Here is a 19,718-nt window from a genome sequence, read left to right on the forward strand (position 1 = left end):
CACATTACAAAGGACCGTTCACCAACATCAAGTGTGATCTTGGTGGTGTAAGTATGTGGACATACGAAAACCAGTAAATGTCACCCACTATATGACTGTTGATTGTGCTATGTCAACTTGATTGCATTCAAAGTCCTAGCAGATTAGTAAAGCTTGCTCCTGGGTGTGGATCATGGAGGGATGCTCTTGGGGTCTTTATCTGGTCTCTCACCCCTTTCTCTCTGGCATCCTTTCCCTGCTGTTTCCTGGCCACAAGGAACTAAGCCATGCTGTTTCTACCTTTGGGTCAGCCAACTATGGACTGATTCCTCTGAAACTTTTAGCCAATAAAACTCCTCTTTTAAATTGTGGATGTTGTGTAGTGTGTTGAGACAGCAGCAAAGCTAACACAGAAAACTGGTACCATAGAAGCGGAGTCACTGCTGTGACTCTATTCCTATAATAGTTAACTGTGTCAACTAGAATAAGAAACGCCCTACTAAACTGGATCAATGTAATTCTGAGTGTGGCTGAAAGGAGTTACTGAAGATGGAAGACCTGCCCTAGGGCAGCTTGTCATGTGAACAGTGCAAAAGGGAAGTGAAGAAGGCTCACTTGTTTCTTCGGAGGAGCTTCAGCCTTCACCTTCACTTTGGATGTCATCTTCTGGCTTCCAGAGCAGACTCTTCAGCCTCCAGCACAGATCCTTAAGTCTTCTGGCACAGAGCCCTCGGCCTTCCATCACAGACCCTTCAGCCTCCTGATACAGACTACACGGGAGCCTGCATGGATTCAACTGGATCCTTCGAATCTGCAGTGTGCAGACAAGACCTCCACATCTGACTCTGTGGGTGGCCACTGTAAGTCAACCTTGTAAATTCGTATATATTTGCACTTCTCTTGCATTAAATCTATTTCTCCAGCAAGCACTGATATACTAACCATGTAATTAAGAAGCCTTTGGAATGGGTCTGTGGAAAGTTTGGAAAGATCTGCAGATGCAGGCTAACGAAGCTCTAGAATATTGTAAGCAGAATCTTTTTTTTTTTCTTTAGATAGGATCTTGCTATGCAGTTCAGGCTAACATCCAACTCAGTATGTAGCTGGGGCTGACCTCACACTCATGGCAATTGCCCTGCCTCGGCCTCCGAGTGCTGGGATTACAGGCAATAGTCACCATGCCCAGCTGTAAGCAGAACCTGATGGCTGATTGTGGTCAGAGCTCACACGACTCAAATGCTAATAGGAATGTGGTTAGTAAAGGCCAGGGTCAGGAGGTTTCAGTTGGGAAGGCCTTCATTAGCAACTGGACTAGAGACCATGCATGTTACACTCTGGCAGAAGGAAAAAACAAGAGAAATTCTACATTTTGCCACGCGCTGAGATTTTGCAGGAGTCTGAGATTAAGAGAAGTGGACTACCTGATCTGGCAGCAACATTCAGGCTATGCATGGGAACTGCTGGCTGCTTTCAGCTGGATTTATAGTGAGAATCAAAGGCAAAAAGCAGAGTGGAGGCCAGAAGTGGAGCTTCAGGACTTAAAAATATTTGCCCTGCAGTGTTTTCATCTTGCTTTGGTCCAGTTCTCAATGTCCCTATTTCTCCCTTTAGAAATGGGAGTATTTAATGGATCCCTGGGCCACTGTACCTTGCGATTATGTAACCTGCTTTTATTTTTTACGTAAGTCAACAACAAAGAGTTTGCCTTGAGTCTCAGAAGAGACTTTTGATTTCGACTTTTGAAAAATGCTGAAATGGTTTACACTTTGGGGGATTATGGCATTTTTTGTTGTTGTTGTTTGTTTTTCCAGTACTGGGAATCAAACTCAGGACCTTGCGCTTGCCAGGCAGGCGCTATGCCGCTGAGCTAAATCCCCAGCCCCGGCATTTTCAGTTGTACATAAAATCACTGTATCACACTGGATAAAATTACTAACCTATTGTGTTTATTTGGAGATTAAACATAGTTTAAGATGTGCTTGAGTGTGACATGGACAAGTGGCAGATTATGATCTTAGTGATCTGTCAACTTGATCAAATTAAGAAACACCTAGCAGGTTAGTGAGGCACACTTCTGCCCTTGGGGCTTGTATTTCACCTCTCTTTCCTCTCTGGCAGTTCCCTTGCTTCACTTCCTGGTCACCACAAATAGAGCAGCTTTCTTCAGCTATGCCCTTGCCCCATGATGTCTATCTCTTGGACCCATTTGACCATGAACTGACTCATCTGAAGCAGTAAACCAAATTTAACCTCCTCTACGGTGTGGGTCTCATGTACTGTGTCGTAGCAACAGGACAGCTGATTAGTACATCATAGTAACAGAACGAAGGCCAAATATCATATCATCTCAATAATTCATTAAGAAAAAGTATCTGACAAAATCCCATATCCTTTCATGCTACAGCCTTCCAACAGATCAAGGATAGATGGAATGTCCTTCAATACAATAAAGGCCATACATGAAAAGCCCAGGCTAACATACTCAACCGTGAAAAATTAAAAGACAACTCTTAACACCAGGAACAAGACAAAGATGGCTAGTCTCACTACTCTTCTCAACATAGTACTGAAAGGTCTAGCCAGAAAAATTAGAAGAAAAAGAAATTAAAAGGCAAAATATTTCTAACAACTAGAGCTCTCTAAAAAACAGAAGGTCAACCTATCATATCATGAGCTCCTCAGTAACAGGTGACTTATGAAGGGTATTTAGCAAAATGGAAGTTGGGCCAACAGCAATGTCACACAGTTTGGAGTCACAGGACTGGACATGACTCCCCATTCCAATATCCAATAGCTATATTAACTTCTACACCTTCAATTTCTCCTCTGTAACATGAAAACAACACCTACCCTAGCAAACTACTGCATCGTTAGTGCTAATGCATGACCCCAGCATGTAACAGAAGCTAAAGACACATGAGCCTTACTATTCTATACTCACTCCTATTTGAAGATCCAACAGTTCTGTGATGAAGAACAGCACGCCAGGTATGGTGGTGCATGCCTGTCATCCCAGCACTTGGGAGGCCAAGGCAAGGGGATTGCTGTGAGTTCGAGGACAGCCTAGGCTACATGGCAGGACCTTGCCTCAAAAAAACCAAAAACCCTAAAGACTAATAGCATGACTTTTAATTAGTTTTGCAGGATAACAAATAAAAAGCATTCCACCTGGAAAACTAGTTTTTTCTTACCCATATACTGACTAACAATCCCTGGCAACAGACTCCACACCTTCACCGCAAATTAAAGACAGGGCCGCTGCTTGGTCCAGGCCAACGGCCCTGATGAAGGGTGAGCAGACAGGACAGGAAGGTAGGTGCTAGAGGCTGGGTGAGAAACATCCACCCAAGGCGCATGTGCCAAGAGCGTGGCCCACAGCCTCCAGCACTCCTGGGAAGCAGCAGGAGCTCCCTGAGGCATGGCTAGTGGAGGAGTTAGGTCATCAGGAGTACGCCCCGGAAGGAGGCACTAGGCCCTGGCTCCTTCCTTCCTGCTCCCTGCCACCGTGCGGGCGGCAGCTCGGCTCCTCCTCATGCCCCAGAGTGACATTCCGCCTCCCACAGGCCCAAATGCAAGAGCCGAGCACCGAGGAGGGAAACCTCTGAAACGGTGATTCTCTCTAGAATTCTGTCACAGAAGGCTGACTACACAGAGGCTAGCAGGAAGATCTTAGGTCTCAAGCTGAAAATCAACACTGCTGCCCACTCCGGAACAGGTTTCAACAAAAGAAAAAATGGATCGGAATTGTTAGGATTTCCCATCCTACAACTGTCTTCTTTATTCAAAAAAAGCTTCAACCAGCTCAAAGCCAGGAAGATAACTGGTGTTTACTAATTGCTTGTCAGTAAGTACACATATTACTTCCTAACCTAACGCTGAGAACTGAGCTGATCACCAAGCAGGCTGGTTAACTTCCTCCTGAATTGAGAGATACATTTACTCCAACCCCAAGGAAGTATGAAATCAGAGATCTTGCCAAAAATACCTTACATCCTTCTCCTTCATCTGGCTTCTACTTTCAAGCATTTAGGGAAGACACAATCTGTTCATTTACCACAGACACCCAATGCTTGCATTATTTAAAAAAAAAAAAAAAAAAGAAAGAAAGAAAGAGAAGCCTGGGTTTATTGGTGCACAATATAAACCCAGCTGCTGTGAGGTACAGCAGGAAGACAGCAGGTTCAAAGTCAGCCCAAACAACTACAAAAGATCCTGTTCTCAAAATAATAACATTTTAAAAAGTGCTGTAGAGTGCCTCTGGTTTTGATCACCAGTACCACGGGGTGGGGGCCATATGCTGATCAAATACGAAAAACTCTAGAATGCTAGAATGCACAGCCACGAGGCAGGGACTTTTGTGTTCATGGTTCACAGCTGTCTCCACAGCATCTAGAACCACACCTGTTACTTTGTAGCTGCTTAATAAATGCCTGCTGAATGAATGAATGATTCTCTGAAGAAATAATTCTGGACCACCTAAAGAAATTATTTTCAACATTAATGAAGATCTATTATTTTATATAACATTTCCCCAACATTCTTATAAGAATACACTATAAAACTGACTATGCTGTCATAATTAAGCCAAAAACACATACCCCTTGAAAAAACCTTCTATAAAATGTTGTTTCAATACAACTTTATTAGCACTTATTACAGCAAAATTCATTTATAGGCTCCAAAGGACTATTTTTAAAAATTCAAAAGCATATACAATTAGGTTTTTAACAATAAGGTGGAACTTATTTTCATGGGACAGCCCTTAAAGATGGAGAATGAAGTCCAGTTCTATCAAGAACTAGAAATGAACTGCGTGTGAAGTGCCACTTAAAATGAAATTCCGTGAAAATATAATATACTGCTATGAGTTTCAGTAACAAACATCATTGGCTTCCAAACAACTGACACCAAAGGAAATTCCAACCCAGATACAAGCAGGAGCATTCCCCAGTAAAGAGCTATGATGATTCTGTAGACCCAGAATGCATACTTGTATTGCGGAGGTGTGCTGTGACGCTGGGACAGGACCTACTGGTTCTAGTGCACTGATTACGACGCATCATGACAAGAGAGTACTTTTCCACAGAGCTTTTTTCTATATCACAAATGCTGCGTTTTCCTGTGACGTACAAGCTGGTCACTGCTGATCCAGTGAAACTCTACGCCTTCCAGCTTGAGCAGTATTGTAGGAGTCACAATTCTGACATTTCATGCCTAAAATATGAAACTGGACTGTGGATCGCCCATTGCAGTCATTGCAGAGAATCTGAAAAGTGAAGAGAGAACTTCAAGACAAGTACTTCAAACCACACACACAAAGGCCATTGCCCACACTCACCTGACAATCAGCATCAAAGACAGAAGAAACATACACTATGTCTAAACATTTCCCTGAGGGGAAACACCATCTGACTTTTACTGAACACTCGAAGTGGGTAGGGTAACTCTGAATTTAGAAAATGAAAATGCAAGTTTGACCAAAGGTGGCTTATTTTAAAATATAATAGTTCCCAAATAATATAAATACTACAAACAAAAGTTAACCTACGCATAATCAGATCAATACTTCATATTTACAATTTAAAATGTACATGATTTCATTATTCCTCACTGGCACTGACAAATTTATCTCAGATAATGAAACTAAAATTTTCATTACCTTTGCTTTTTTAAACTTATTTTTCACAGGTCCTTAGTCTACTATGCCTCAGGAATAAATTAAAGTCTAAAAAACTGTGCTTCCTAAAACTGAGTAAAGACAAAAGGGTTCCCATGTCATCCTTAAAAATCACAAAATGCCATTTAGTAATAAATCTCTTTGGTCCTTAGATCGTGAAAAATGAAAAAGATGTTATTCTTAAAATACATCAGTACACTACTATGTAGTCAAGCATAAGCTTTAGAATAGTCACATCACTGTAAACAGAAATTTTCCAAATTCGCTCCAGATTATAATTTGGAAAACAATTTTTTTTAAAAGTATTACCTAAACGTACAAAGGCTGCCCAGACCGCAGGGAGGCTGGAGCATGACTACTAGTGGGTACTGCACAAGGTTTCTTCTTGGATGATGAAAATGTTCGGAAACTGTGGTGATGTACACACAACTGTACATTTCCATGAATGTACTCAAGGCAATGACTTGTATACTTTCAGGAATGAGCTGTACAGTATGTAAATTATATCTTATCAAAACTATTATTTAAAAATATCTACCTGGAATATACACTCCAGCTTTTGGTTAAAAAAAAAAAAAAACACAATTATGAGTTCACACTCTCAGTGACCTTTCATTGCCCATATTAACAATTTGATTATTCGGTGAATTATGAAACTTTCCAGTATGAAACAAATCAAAAATTTTTTATTTGACTTTGTTATCTGGTTTTTATCTTTGTGTGTAGAAGTGTTTGCAGATGTTCAGAAAAGTCTATGTCCAAAAATTACACCACCAGAAAGCTTTTCCATTCTGATCTACAAGATGTTACCAAAAAATACAGTATGTTTAAATAAAAACAATTCATTACTGTAAAAAAAACACATTGTCATTAATCCTCCTTAAAATACTTCCTCTCACTTCAAACACACTGATCCCATCATTCTTGCCACATTTTGAAGCAGGTCCTGAAGTCTTCTTTCATCGGTGTCTAGCTGCGCTGTCATGGCTGCCTTGACTTCCTAATTAGATTCAAAACATTTACCTTTCATGGCCATTTGGACTTTGGGTAATGACCAGAAATCACAGTGTCAAGTCAGGTTAAAAGGTGAACAAGGACACATGGGAATGTTTTTATGAGCCTCCTCGTCCAGTAGATGGCACCTGTATTCACTGTATTTTTGATCACATCTCATAAAGACCCTCACAAAGAGAGGACTTCTAGAACTGCCGATGGGATACGTGCATTTGAAGTGAGGGCAGGTATCCTGAGGAGTAACAGTAGTGTGCCTTAGCTATAATAAATTCTTAGAATTTAAATGTTTACCATGTATTTAGATCACCCTCAGTACTGTGCTGAAAATAAACTACTGGAGCAGCACTTCTAATTTAATGGAAAACGGATGATCAATGTCTGTCAGGCAAGGCACGAAAGTACTTTTTATACTTTAGTTTGTAGGCTAATTTACACAAAATAAAGTAAAAAAGAATAAACATTAAAAAAGAATAAAAATAACCATAAAAAACATAAACATAAAAACAAACATAAAAAAGATGAACATTAAAAACCAAAATGTAAAAATCAAAATGTAAACTTCAAAAATCAGCAACTATGTTTCCCTGACATAAAAGTGAAAATAATTACAAATAAAACAGCAGTAACACACCCCCCGGCCCCAGCCAGTTACATGACTAACTCGGGCAAGTAACGGCTAAGTAACACAGGATACAGTTTCTGCCTGCCACCTAGTGTTGGGGAGAACTGCACAGATACTCTTAGAACTTTCTTTTCAACAATACTAAAATTTACGATCATTTGAATCTTCTCACTAACATCACAATGACATGTCAATGCAATTTTTAGACCAATTTCAGCGTAAGAGCAATGCTTTTAAAAAGTGTCAACAAGAAGCCCGCAAAGCGGTAAGCATGGGTTGCACTCACATCCACAGTCATGTTCTGATACTCTGACGGCATCGGCGTCTGTGCCACCTCGTTATCCAGCTGCCTCCAGTAGCGCGTCATGTCTAAGGCAGAGTGCATGCACAGCGGACACCGGTAGCCTCTGCAAGGGCAGGCGGAGAGCAGGTGTCACACATGCAGAAGGTGCGAGCCAAGCAGTACAGAAGCCTTCCCAGGGCATCGTCTCTATCTCAAGGTAATCTCCAAGGAACCCGGGAAACTTCACTGTAAGAGGGTTAAATTAAATCCTGTACCTTACTGTACTTTTTAAAACTCTTCCTCAGTTCTCTATGACAGAATCAGTCCACATTCTTCATAGAATATACTTCCTACACTTAGAAACACTAACGGAGCTCCTCCTTCGCTAAACAACCTGTTTCTTACACATTCCTACAAAGAGATGGAGGTCCTGAAAAATTATTCAGATTGTATTATTTCCTTTCCAAAAATTTGAAACAAGTTCCCTCTCTTTGGTTATGAACGTTTCAGCTCATCAATCAGCAGGATCAAAACACATTTACACAGTCTCTTCTCCCTAGCTACTTCTCATCTCGTATTAGTTCCACTTTTAAATCATCTCTTCACCAGTGTTCCTTGCACTTCATCACTGGATCGGTTTCATGACCTGACAGAATTTTCCGTGTTCTCACAATACCATGACTGCCTCCGGCGGAGACTGTCCCTTGATATGCATGGCTAAGAAACAAGAGGTATCTGTCTTGAGCTGGGGGAGGAGGTAAGGCATAACTGTCTTAAGGTATCTGTCTTGAGTTGGGGGAGGATGTAAGGATTCAGGTACAGTCACATATCCTCAAGAAGGAGGGTACGGTTAGCACTGCTCATCTACCCTACTGATCTCATCAGAAGCATCTCCCAGGCCTAGTAATGTGTAATCAGCAGCCGTATTTGCCCTCCACCCCCTACTCACACACACAAAGGAAAGACATCTTACAATTATAATTTTTTAAAATTCCATCAAAACTCACTCTTTCAACATTTCTTCATAACATGTTCTGAAAGAAAATATAACAGTATTTTAGTAAAACAAACTCCCATTTCCTTTCCAAAAACTTAACTCCACTATTTTCAAACATCTTTGAGAAGAAAAAAGTTACTTTTACCTATGTAAAAGATGTCCACACGGCAAGACATGAGCCACGACACGGGATGTGTGAATGTCCTACAGAGGGAAAATGTAAGTGTTGCATGAAGACAATATGAACACCCAAGAATTCTGGGTCATGAAGGGAGACTTCCAATGTGAAAAAGTGCTTTACCCTACCTCCAAACATATTGGACAATTCTGCCGAGAAACATTTTCAATACACTGTTTAAAAGAGAAACTCAGATTAATGAAAGCTTAACCACATAAAAGTGCCAGCTGTAACAGTAGTTCTGATAATAAAAGCTAATAAAACCAGCTTACTAAAAACAATAGCTAACATTAATACATGCTTCTGATGTGTCAGTTTAAGTCTTTAATTTTCACAACGTCAGGCTTGACACATCACCTGAAACAATAAAAACACTCAAGAAACCTTAATACCACATCTTCGTTTTATAGACCAGGAAAGTGAACCAGGGAGTCAAGACCTGTTACAGTTTACATCTAAAAAGTATCCCAAAGTCTCATGTGTTTGCAAGGTGACTGGATCATGGGGCACTGATGTGTTGTTGGGCAGTGGGGTCCACCTGAGGGGATGCTCTTGTCCTGGCTCCTGCTCTCTCTGCTTCCTGGCTGCAAGGTGCGCAGCTGTCCGCCCCATGCATTTCCGCCTTGGAGCCAGATGACCATGGACCAAACCCACTGTGAACTGTGAGCCAAATAACCCTCTCCTCCTCTAAGATGTAGTTGTTGGGTATTTTTCTGCAGCAAAGGAGAAACTGACCAATACACAACACCTAAGATAACAAGGCTTGAAACCTTTCTATCTTACATGTGTTTTACTAGAAAACCACTGCCTTAAATTAGTAGGCTAAACTAATTAATAATCTCTTGATAACAACAGATCATAGAGATTTACTACATGCTGCTCGAGTACAATACCTGCATTAGCACAACTAGCTTTCTGTACCAGCTCAATTAATTAATTAACTAGGCAAAATTACCACTTCATTTTACTGATCAGCAGGCTGAGACCCAGGGCTTTTAAGACTCAACATCCACTCAGGTACCAGAAGATAAGGGAAAGCATCCTGCCATGACTACTCCTCAGTTTTAAAGCAAGTACTTGGGCAGCAGTCAGGACCACTTACTGATACACACGCAACAAAAGATAACTGAGAAACACAACAAACAAAACAAAACAAAAAAATCACAGGAGAAAATGGAGCCCTTTAAAGACAACAGAGAACAATGTGGAAAAAACCTCCACAGTGATAAATTTTAAAATCTGGATGTCATCCCAACCTATTTATGAACCCTGTAGATATGGACAATAGGGCTGGGACCGGGCCCAATGGAGCACTGGCCTGGCATGCCTGAGGTCCAAGCTCAACCAGTTCAACCGGCTTGACCAAACAACAGTAAAAATACAGAGACTGTGGACAAGCACTTCTTTTATCTTATTCCCCTTATTTACAAAATAAAATTAATCTCACTCGCACACACACATTTTAAGACCTCTGCAATCACAATACAGCTGACAAGCGATTTTCCACTACGGTTGCTGTGGACACCAATCCCACACCTCAGCAGGGGACTCGGCTGCTCGCGAGTCCGCCTCACCTTACCCAAGCCTATGTCACACAGCCGAGCTCGATCTTTAGCCTAACGAGTCCAGCGCCACCTTCTGCACACCCACTGCTCACCTTCATTTCCCTCACCGCTCGTTATCTCTGCAAGACCCTCGTATCCTTTCCTTCCTAACCTGCACAGCACTAAGCAAATCACTTCCGCCTCTTTCTACTTACTACGTCTCTCTCTCCTTCTCTCCCTCTCTCATACGATGCTGCTACTCAGTTCTCTTGATCTAGAATTTCCTCCTTTCGTAAAATCTGATTTACATTCCACTCTATGCCAATCCCTATTCTCTAAATACTTTTAAAAGGTACAATGAGTACTATTCAATGTTTTTATTAGGTAGTTTTTAAATGAAAGAGGCTGTGGGTGGTGATACAATTCCTACATACAGATTAAAAATCGTTATGCATTAGGGAAGGAAATACGAAAGTGCTAACTTTTCTTACAATGCTGTGTAGAAGGTTACACTGTCGGCACTGCTCCTGTTTAATTTCAGAAGCAGGACCAACAGTGATGCATACACTGACTTACGAGGCTGTCAACATTACACTAAAAGCTGACAGAAATAGTCAAAGTAAACTGTTGATGAGACGTTCTAGGCATGTTTTAGTATCTACTTAATACCGCTTTTTAAAAAGCAAGAAATATAGACTTACTTGGTATTTTCTGAAATTGACCATGCTTCCAAAACATATTAGAATTTAAGCCCCTTTTTGAAAACATTTTAATACTTTAAAAATTATGCAAACTGAATTATATACCTTATGTTTTCCTTGAAGATTCATAGCTAGGCATAAGTTACACTTCAAACAGTGGAAAAAATCTTCCTTTGGACCAATCCTAACAAAACATATGAAAGCCAAAACATTAGATTTTTTTAATAGGGATACCTTGCTGATAATATAACACCTAAAGTTAGTCCTACAATAAAGAAAAAAAAACTTAAACCACACTGATAAGGGATAAACTCCTACCTCTGCAACATCTCTCTCTCCAAATATAAGCACCTTCAACAGAATGGCACACACCCACCTAATGCTGTTTGGTTTGTTTTGACTGTACAATCACACACACAGGAGGAGGAGGAGAGAGAAAAGTGAGATATACAGTTTGGCTTTTATTCCTTACACAAAGAGATTCTTCCTATCTATGATGTTTTGCAACTTTTTCATTTACCAATATATCCTGAAGATTATGTCTGACTGTAACGAACTATTTTATTTTTCTCAACAAACACACGCAACTCTTCCACAATAACAGGACTGATACGTTACAGATACTATATATTGTTATTTTCTAAAGCATTCCTCTATTGATAAAATTTACAATTTTCAGTCGCTACAATAAAAACTCATGCATCCTTGTCAAGATACAGTTTTCAAACAAGATTCCTAAAACTGAAGCTACTGAGGCACTGGATCGCTCACTGCGGCGCTGCCAGGCTGACCTCCAACGAGGAAGTGTGGATCTACCCTCCCACCCACGGTGCACGACAGTAGAGGGCACTGTTGCCACAGCCTGGCCAGCACTTGTTATGCACACATTACACAAATAACAAATCTGCATCTCTCAAATTACAAGACAGAACATACTTTAATGCTATGAACCACGTGGATTTTTTTGTACACTTTCTGGTGACACATTCTGCCCACTTTTCTACTGAGGTATTTGGAAGGTCTTCAGATAGCCCTGTCATCTCTCCTACAGGAGCTTTCCTCCTCCTTTTTAAAGAGAGGGTCTCACTGTATTGCCTGTGTTGCCCAGGCTTGCCTCAAACTCAAGGTTCTCCTGCCTCAGCCTCTCAAGTACCTGGAAGTACCGGTGAACGCCACCTTGTCTGGGTACAGCCACTTTTCATTCCTATGCACCATCAATACATTCCTTTATAGCTATGCTTTCTACCTATCGCTCAGATCACTTCTTCCAACTATAGACCATAAACACATTATCCTTTGCATACTGCTAATACTTCTGCTTTTCCTTCATATTTTTCTTTAGTCCTTCGGAAGTTTATTGGACAGGGTAAAGGCAAATTGCTAGCTGTCCCTAAACTTCTCCTCTCTGCTTCTTCCACAGTAACAGAACACTTGACTAGGCACTGAGCTATTCAAGAGCTGTCCAGAATAAATACTATTTTCCATCTTCTCTGTGGACAGAAAAGCAAAATCAAGTTCTGCTGTGCCCTGAAGAGGAAAGGGTGTCCTTCCTTTCACTCACTTCCCTACTGGCCAAAACAGGACCCACTAGACCGCACAGACAAGGAAACACCCATGCAGAGGGAGGGAAAAGGAGCCAGGACTTTGCCAGAAGTAAATCTCTACCTTCCCGGAGAAGTCACTATTATCCTGGCTTCCTGCCACATAACGCTAAAACCACACTTTAATGAATATAAAGACTTTTTTGTTTTCCAAATGAGTAACCAACCATCCTAGTATCCTTGCCCCTAATTTTTGTTTGTTTTCATTTGGTTTTTCTGCTGTTTTTGATTGTTGTTTTGAGACAGGGCCTCACCATACAGTTCAGGCTGGCCTTGAACTTGCTTCTGTAGCCCAGGCTGGCCTCAAACTCACAGCAACCCTCTTGCCTCAGCCTCCTGAGTGCTGGGATTACAGGAGGGCGCCACCATGCCTGGCTCTTGCCCCTAATTTAAAGTGTCACTTTTGCTATAAACTCATGTGAACAAATGTGTGACTGATACTGAAATGAAAATGTAAGAATTCATACATTCAAATGACATGATTTTTAAAGTTACTATGAGAATGCTACCATTACACAAACATTTTAAACTTGTCTTTTGATAGCTTTTTTTACTTAAAAATAATAATTATTTGATGGTCATACGTCATTTCTGATCAAAAACAGTATTTGTCAATCTCAATAATTTTATTCTCAGTATCTTTAAAAAAATCAAAACAGCTTTGCAAATCCTCCAGAAGGGTGGGTTTTTAGGGTGCCACAAGCACTCAAAGCAACTGCAGAACAGCCATTTCAATCAACGACAACAGATGTAATAACACCTATCTGAAGTGATCGTAACCACTTGTCTGAAACCTGAGTCACATTAATTTTATGACACTCAAAAACGTATGGAACAATTCTGTTATTTGAAAACATCTTAGGTACTCTGTACTTTAAGTAGTTCCTGCCTCCATGCCACTGAACGTGAAAATGACCCTATGCCCAAGTATTACAGGCCCAGCAGTCTCCTAAGGGATCCACAGTGCACGACTGGCAAATTAGAAGTCCTGACCAATGATGTGGATTAAATTTAGTATTTACCATATTTTTAAGATTACAAAACTTTCATCATAAAACATCCATTCTGTACCTTGGTACAGATCATTTTTTAATCAATTCTGTTTTAAAGATTAATAGTTCATGGCATTACTTAGAGATCTCCCACAGAACAAGGGGGAAATCTATTTTCTTTAATAAAATATTCAATCCATCTTGCAATTACAATATGGACCCACTGAACCCTTTCATAAATCTGATACAACGGGATCCTAGTCATCTTATTTTTTTCTCTATCTTAAAACATTTTGATATTTCAGTATCCTAGGGATTTGTTCAAATTAATGACAATTATTTCTAACTATCCTACCCAAAAACTAAAATGGGAAGTACAGTAGAAACACCTGAAAAAAATGATACAATATGGTATAGATATCACTACTGCGAGACCCTTCTGTTTTCTGTTTGCATTGATCATAGCACTATACCACTTGTCAAGAAGGTGACTTAAGGTCTGGAGACACCTGCTTTGTAGATGTTTTTTCTCATGTATTCCTTGAATACAGTTGAGAAATCAAAATTTTCCTGTTCCACTCAAAAATGTAAGGAGAAAAAAATAACAAGAGGAAATTCGAGGCACAGCAGAAAATAACTGCAAAGAGGCAGAGAGCAACACAGCAGCCTGAGACCAGGCACTATGGACATCTTGGATGGGATCATGCTTGGAGGCGGGGACTGTCCTGTACACCGCAGGGTGACCAGCAGCATGCTGACCCTACCCAGCAGGTGTCACAGCGCTCCTGACCCCTGGTGTGGCAGCCAAAACTGTCTCCTGAGGCTGCCAAACACCTCCAGAGGGCATCACCCCAAGCTGAGAACCACTGCCTGGGACTCTACAGAGGACACTGACGTGGCCCCACACGCAGTCAGTCAGATGACAACAGCCTATGGCACACGTTACTGTGTTTTTAAGACAAAAGATGTTCAGGTGTGAGTTGTCTGTTTCTAAACTAAAACCTCAGCTTTAACTGCAAAGTGCTGGCACTCTGCGATAAGTACGCGGGTCTTAGGTTGCAGTTTGGGCTCTCATCTCTAACAGGCTGACTGGCACCATGTGGACAAATGAGGAGGGGGACAGCACAGCAGGAGAGCACTGCTTCTTATGTGCAAGACCTTCGATTCCTGTCCCAGCACCACAAAGAAGAAAAAAGAAAAAGGAAAGGAATGCATAATAATTTTTAGAATAAAAAGATGGTATCCTCAAATCACAGATATTTTGTAACTTGATACCATCAGCTTTTGCTAAGACCATATGACCATAAGATTTTCCCACCTTCCATGAGGTTGGTACACCAAGACTTATTAAATATGGCTCATAATGGTTATGAGCACATATATGGACGTAAAAGTACGTAGGCCAGGTGTGGCAGTGTAATCCCAGCACTCTAGGAGGGTGAGACAAGAGGATACAAATTCAAGCTCAGCCTAGACAACCTAACAACTGAATCAAGATCCGGTCTCAAAAAATAAAAAAGGGCTGGAGACACAGCTATGTGGAAAGGTTCAATTCCCAGTACTACGAACAGTTAAAAACAAATAAAAAGAGCCACATGGTAGTAAATGGCCAAACTATTGTAAAAAAAAGATGAAAAAAGTTTTAGAATGATGTAACACATTTCAAGAGAGACAGAGAAATCAAAACACACTGAAATGGACACATGAATGCAGATGTAATTTATCAGATGTAAACTATATCCTAATAAAGGTGACTTTTAAAACTGTTATGCCCAGGTACATTAGAAGTAATGAGAAGGCTGGGCATGGTGGTACATGCCTGTAATTTCAGCACTCAAGAGGCTAATGCAGGAGAATCCACATGAACTCAACGCCAGACTGAACTACACAGTGAGACCCTGTCTCAAAAAAAAGGAAGAAATAATCAGGAAACAATATTTCACATACAGTACCTACAAATTCCACAGTTTTCACAGTGATACTGCTTCTTATCTTTGTCAAACAGATGGCATATACTGCAGTAATATTCTCCAAACAATGTGCTACAATCTTCACAAGACTGCTGGGCCTAAAAACAGAAAAACAGATATTGGAATAAATTGCTGGGCATGGTTGCACATGTCTATAATCCCAGCACTCAGGAGGCTGAGGCAGGAGGATTGCTGCAAATTCAAGCTCAACCTGCGTTACAAAGTAAGTTCAAGGCCAGCCTGAACTACACAGTGAAACTGTTTCAAAAAGGCAAAAAAAAAAAGAATAAATCTACCAAAACATTTTGAAATATTATTATTTGAATATCAAGATTTTTTTTTTTTGAGACAGATTCTCTCTATGTAGTTGAGGTTGGCCTTGAACTCACTGTGTAGCCCAGGCTAGCACTGAACTCACAGCAATCCTCCTGCCTCAGCCTCCCAAATGCTGGGATTACAGGCATGAACTACCATGTCCAGCACCACCTATCAAGAATTTATGTTAAAGTATATTTATTTTTACAAGTTTTTACACATCTAAATCAAAGACACTGCTTACTTTACGAGTTAAAGAAGTCTGATTTATACTTTTTTTACTAAATTTTTTCAAACTGTTTTGATTTTTTTTAAACAAGAAATCAGGCATGGTGGTGCATACCTATAATCACAGCACTCTAGGAGGCTGAGGCAGGAGGATCACAATTTCGAACCTAGCCTGGGTAACTTAGCAAAACAGACAGGCAGACAAGACAGACAGAAGCAACAATATGTCATAAAACCTTACGCGCTGAATTTTTTCACAGTTGATGCACTGCACTTCTTGTACTTTAAAGCGATCTAGCTGATGATCCTCGTTGTTATCATGACATAGCCGGCAGGTATAAAGCTTGTCACAGCAAGGCGCCTACACCAGGGAGAAGACATACATGAACAAGAGAAGACAAGTTAACTATGCAAACAGAAAGCGCCTCTCTCCTCTTGCTGAACACAGTCACAGATTATGCCCAATAGGTGACCTGCTAACTTTATTTCACTGTTTCCTGCCATATTTTATGTTAAGTATTCTTTTGGCATCTCCAACATTAAAACACAAGAATTATGAGGGATAGAAGCCTAAAAAACTAGTCCCACAACACCCTGATCACTTTCAGCCTAAAGCAGACAGCCAACCCCCTTCTAGACATTTCCAGATAAATTCTCTTATGTACTTCAATCCCCAAACACAAAAGGTGTATTCCACTAACGCTAATTAATCATCAAATGCCTACCTCATATTACCGACACACAATAACTACAAGAGATAGCCCTTGTTTTCAAGCATGCCAGAGATGGCAACTGGCCACCAAAAGCTCTTCTCCCCTCCTTCCTGAGCACCTGAACACCCAGCTACGCTACAGCTGTGCTATCTGGATGGCCTAAAATTTGGCAAAAACTAATACCATGAAAATGTGTCCCTGGGCTCCCTGCCTCGTAGGCACCCAGAAGGAGGGGCCCAGGAGCACAGGGAGCCACGGGCAGGGAGCGCCAGTCTTCTGACCCGCTGGCTCCCTGCCTCATAGGCTCCAGGAAGGAGGGGCCCAGGTGCAGGGGGAGCCATGGGCGGGGAGCGCCGGTGGTCTTCCGACCGGCTGGCTCCCTGCCTTGTAGGCGCCCGAAAGGAGGGGCCCAGGCTCACGGGGAGCCACACAGCAGAGAGCCCTGTTGTGCGCCGGCCCTCAGGCCAGCTGCCGCTGCTCAATTGAGAATAACCATGACGCAGAGAAACAGTGACACAACTGGCCCACCATGTACCAGCTGCAGATGCCCACCAACAGACGTGTGTGAATCATTCGAACATGGAGAAACCCCTAGGAATACATGCCATGCAATGGGTCACTCTTGCTCCTGCCATTGAGAACCAGAAAGGTCCAGAACCAGCGGAGCAGCAGCTGCTGAACAAGGACTCAGAGAACATGAGAATGCAGACTAAGCCTGAGGAGTCAGAGGTCCTGTGGACTGGGGTCATGAGAGCCGCTCGGAAGCTGTAAATCAGGAGGACCCTGCACAATACCTGTGGAGATACCCTGGAAGCCATTCTTCCTCTGACAGTACAGGCTGTGGTGGAGCTCTGGAGAAGTCTGCAGCAGGATTCCTGCTGCCTGTGCTGACAGTTGGGGAGAGGACACTAACTGGTTGTGGGGTCCCAATGCGATGGGAGGCTGGCGAGAAAACACTACAAAAATGACTTTCGCCCCAGACGGCTCACTTGATTTTTGACAACCCTTAGGCTGTAATTACTTGTTAGATCCTTCTTGCATATCTCTGTCTTCCTGAGAAACCACTTCGAAGATACCACCATGTATTACAGCAGCCATTGATATTTTCCTACTAATCTATCCATAACTCTGCAATGTTTGTATTGTTCTTATCCTATTTCATAAATGGATGCATGTCTGTTATTATGTGTTTCCTACAACAACCATTGAGAAAAGTTAATGATTATTCAACAGGTCACTCATGTATAGGTCTATTTATTTTCTTTAGAAGCCACTTTGAAGATACCAAAGTATAGTACAACAACTCTTGATAATCTCCTACCTCTTTTGTCTGTAACTCACTATTATTTGTCTGTTTTCCTGAGAAACTATCTTGTAGATAGCAATATGTAAAACAATAACCATTGATAATTTCCTACCACTTTGTCTGTAATTTGGTAAGCCCCCCCTATTATATTACCCTTATTTTATTCTTTAAAATAAAATTAAAAAAAAAAAAAAGAAAGAAAATGTGTCTCTGGAACACAGCTCCATGAGAAATCTGCATCACCTAACTTGGAACTGTGAAGTGGAAAGAAAGACACCAGATTCTTTGCTGGTGTTATCAATGGGTCCTTCCCTAACGAGCACATCAACACATTTCAGGCAGTGGGCTGACCCCGTACTTACCAGGATCCTATGACCTTGCAGGTCCTATCTTGAGGCCCCTTCCCAAGATCTAACGTATTTCATTCTTCCAAACTGTTCAGCTCTGAGCTGGCTTCCTTTCTCTTCAACACCAGCCTTCTAAATCTCAGCGATCTGCATATCCACAACAGCCCTCCCATTACTCTAAAACACCAGCTCCTTCACTTTCTCCCTTTCACGGCCTTCTCCTCCAACCACCCTCAGCAACTACAGAACAAGCGCTTCACATTTGTGTCTTGGAAACTCTTACATTCTGAGGAGTTATTAAGGGCACCAAGGAGCTTCTGTTTTTTGGGTTGTATCTCCTGATGTATGCCATATCATAAATTACAACTGATGGGCTTTTATTTAAATCAAAGTATCAAGTTTATCACATGTAACAAACATGTTAATGAGAACAACTATATCTCCCCCTCCCAAAACAGCTGAATTCTCATAGTATCTGCTTCTGTGTTTCATCAGTGTGGTTGTAGTATATGATGAAATTCTGGCCTTGCACAAACGTGTACTAACTAGGAAAGGAAACAACATTTTAAAGCTTTTTCAGAGAAATGGATACTGCACCAAAACTCACCAACTCTTAAGGGTCAGCTGCAACACAATCTGAAATCACACCAACGAAACTGCTTCTTAATCTACTAAAAGCCATTCACCTGTCTTGCACTTGGGATGGCTCTTTTAACCATGCCTTAGTTATTTGGAAAACACCATTTGACTGAATTATATAGATCTTGCAAATGTTTGCACATCTGATGTGTAATCAAAAATTCACATTCATTAAAAGTCACCTGCTATTGGCAAGTTAGTTTCCAATACCAAGCTCACTTAAATTAGCTTCGATTTTATCACAGATACTGTCAACTGTTTCCTTTACAGTAAGTCTTGATTCCCTCTTTTTAGAGATAATGTCTGCCAAACACCCAACTCTAAATGAGCACAGCTTTTCGAGGACAAAATGTTCCATGAAAAAAGTGACTCGTGCACAACACAATGCAATTACTTACATAAGCGCTTTCCGTTAAGACAAAGTGCATAATAACTGCCCATTTTATCAAACAGAACATTAGAAAGACATTCATTCTGGGGTGAAACTGAGTCTTGATACAGTCTCGCCCTGCCACAGTAGCTTCACTGTTTCACCAATGGCATTTTTAAGTGTCACCAGCTTTAAAAAAAAAAAATACACAGCCAGAGGTAGTGTCACACACTTAGGAGGCT

General features: G+C 41.1%; 1 protein-coding gene across 1 annotated transcript; it reads right to left on the minus strand.

Annotated features, from left to right (window-relative positions):
• Positions 1-4,601: 4,601 nt before the first annotated feature.
• Rchy1 (ring finger and CHY zinc finger domain containing 1, E3 ubiquitin protein ligase) lies at positions 4,602-16,462 on the minus strand (the record flags this gene model as incomplete). The annotated part of the gene is given in 8 exon segments (XM_013502758.1): positions 4,602-5,245; positions 7,579-7,699; positions 8,583-8,609; positions 8,718-8,776; positions 8,879-8,923; positions 11,101-11,179; positions 15,541-15,656; positions 16,343-16,462. Coding segments are annotated over 8 exon segments (696 nt in total), but the record flags the coding sequence as incomplete, so codon positions are not given.
• Between the last annotated feature and the right edge of the window lie 3,256 nt (positions 16,463-19,718).

This window comes from Chinchilla lanigera, unplaced genomic scaffold, assembly GCF_000276665.1.
Source record: "Chinchilla lanigera isolate Chin_1 unplaced genomic scaffold, ChiLan1.0 scaffold00073, whole genome shotgun sequence".
Taxonomy (NCBI): domain Eukaryota; kingdom Metazoa; phylum Chordata; class Mammalia; order Rodentia; family Chinchillidae; genus Chinchilla; species Chinchilla lanigera.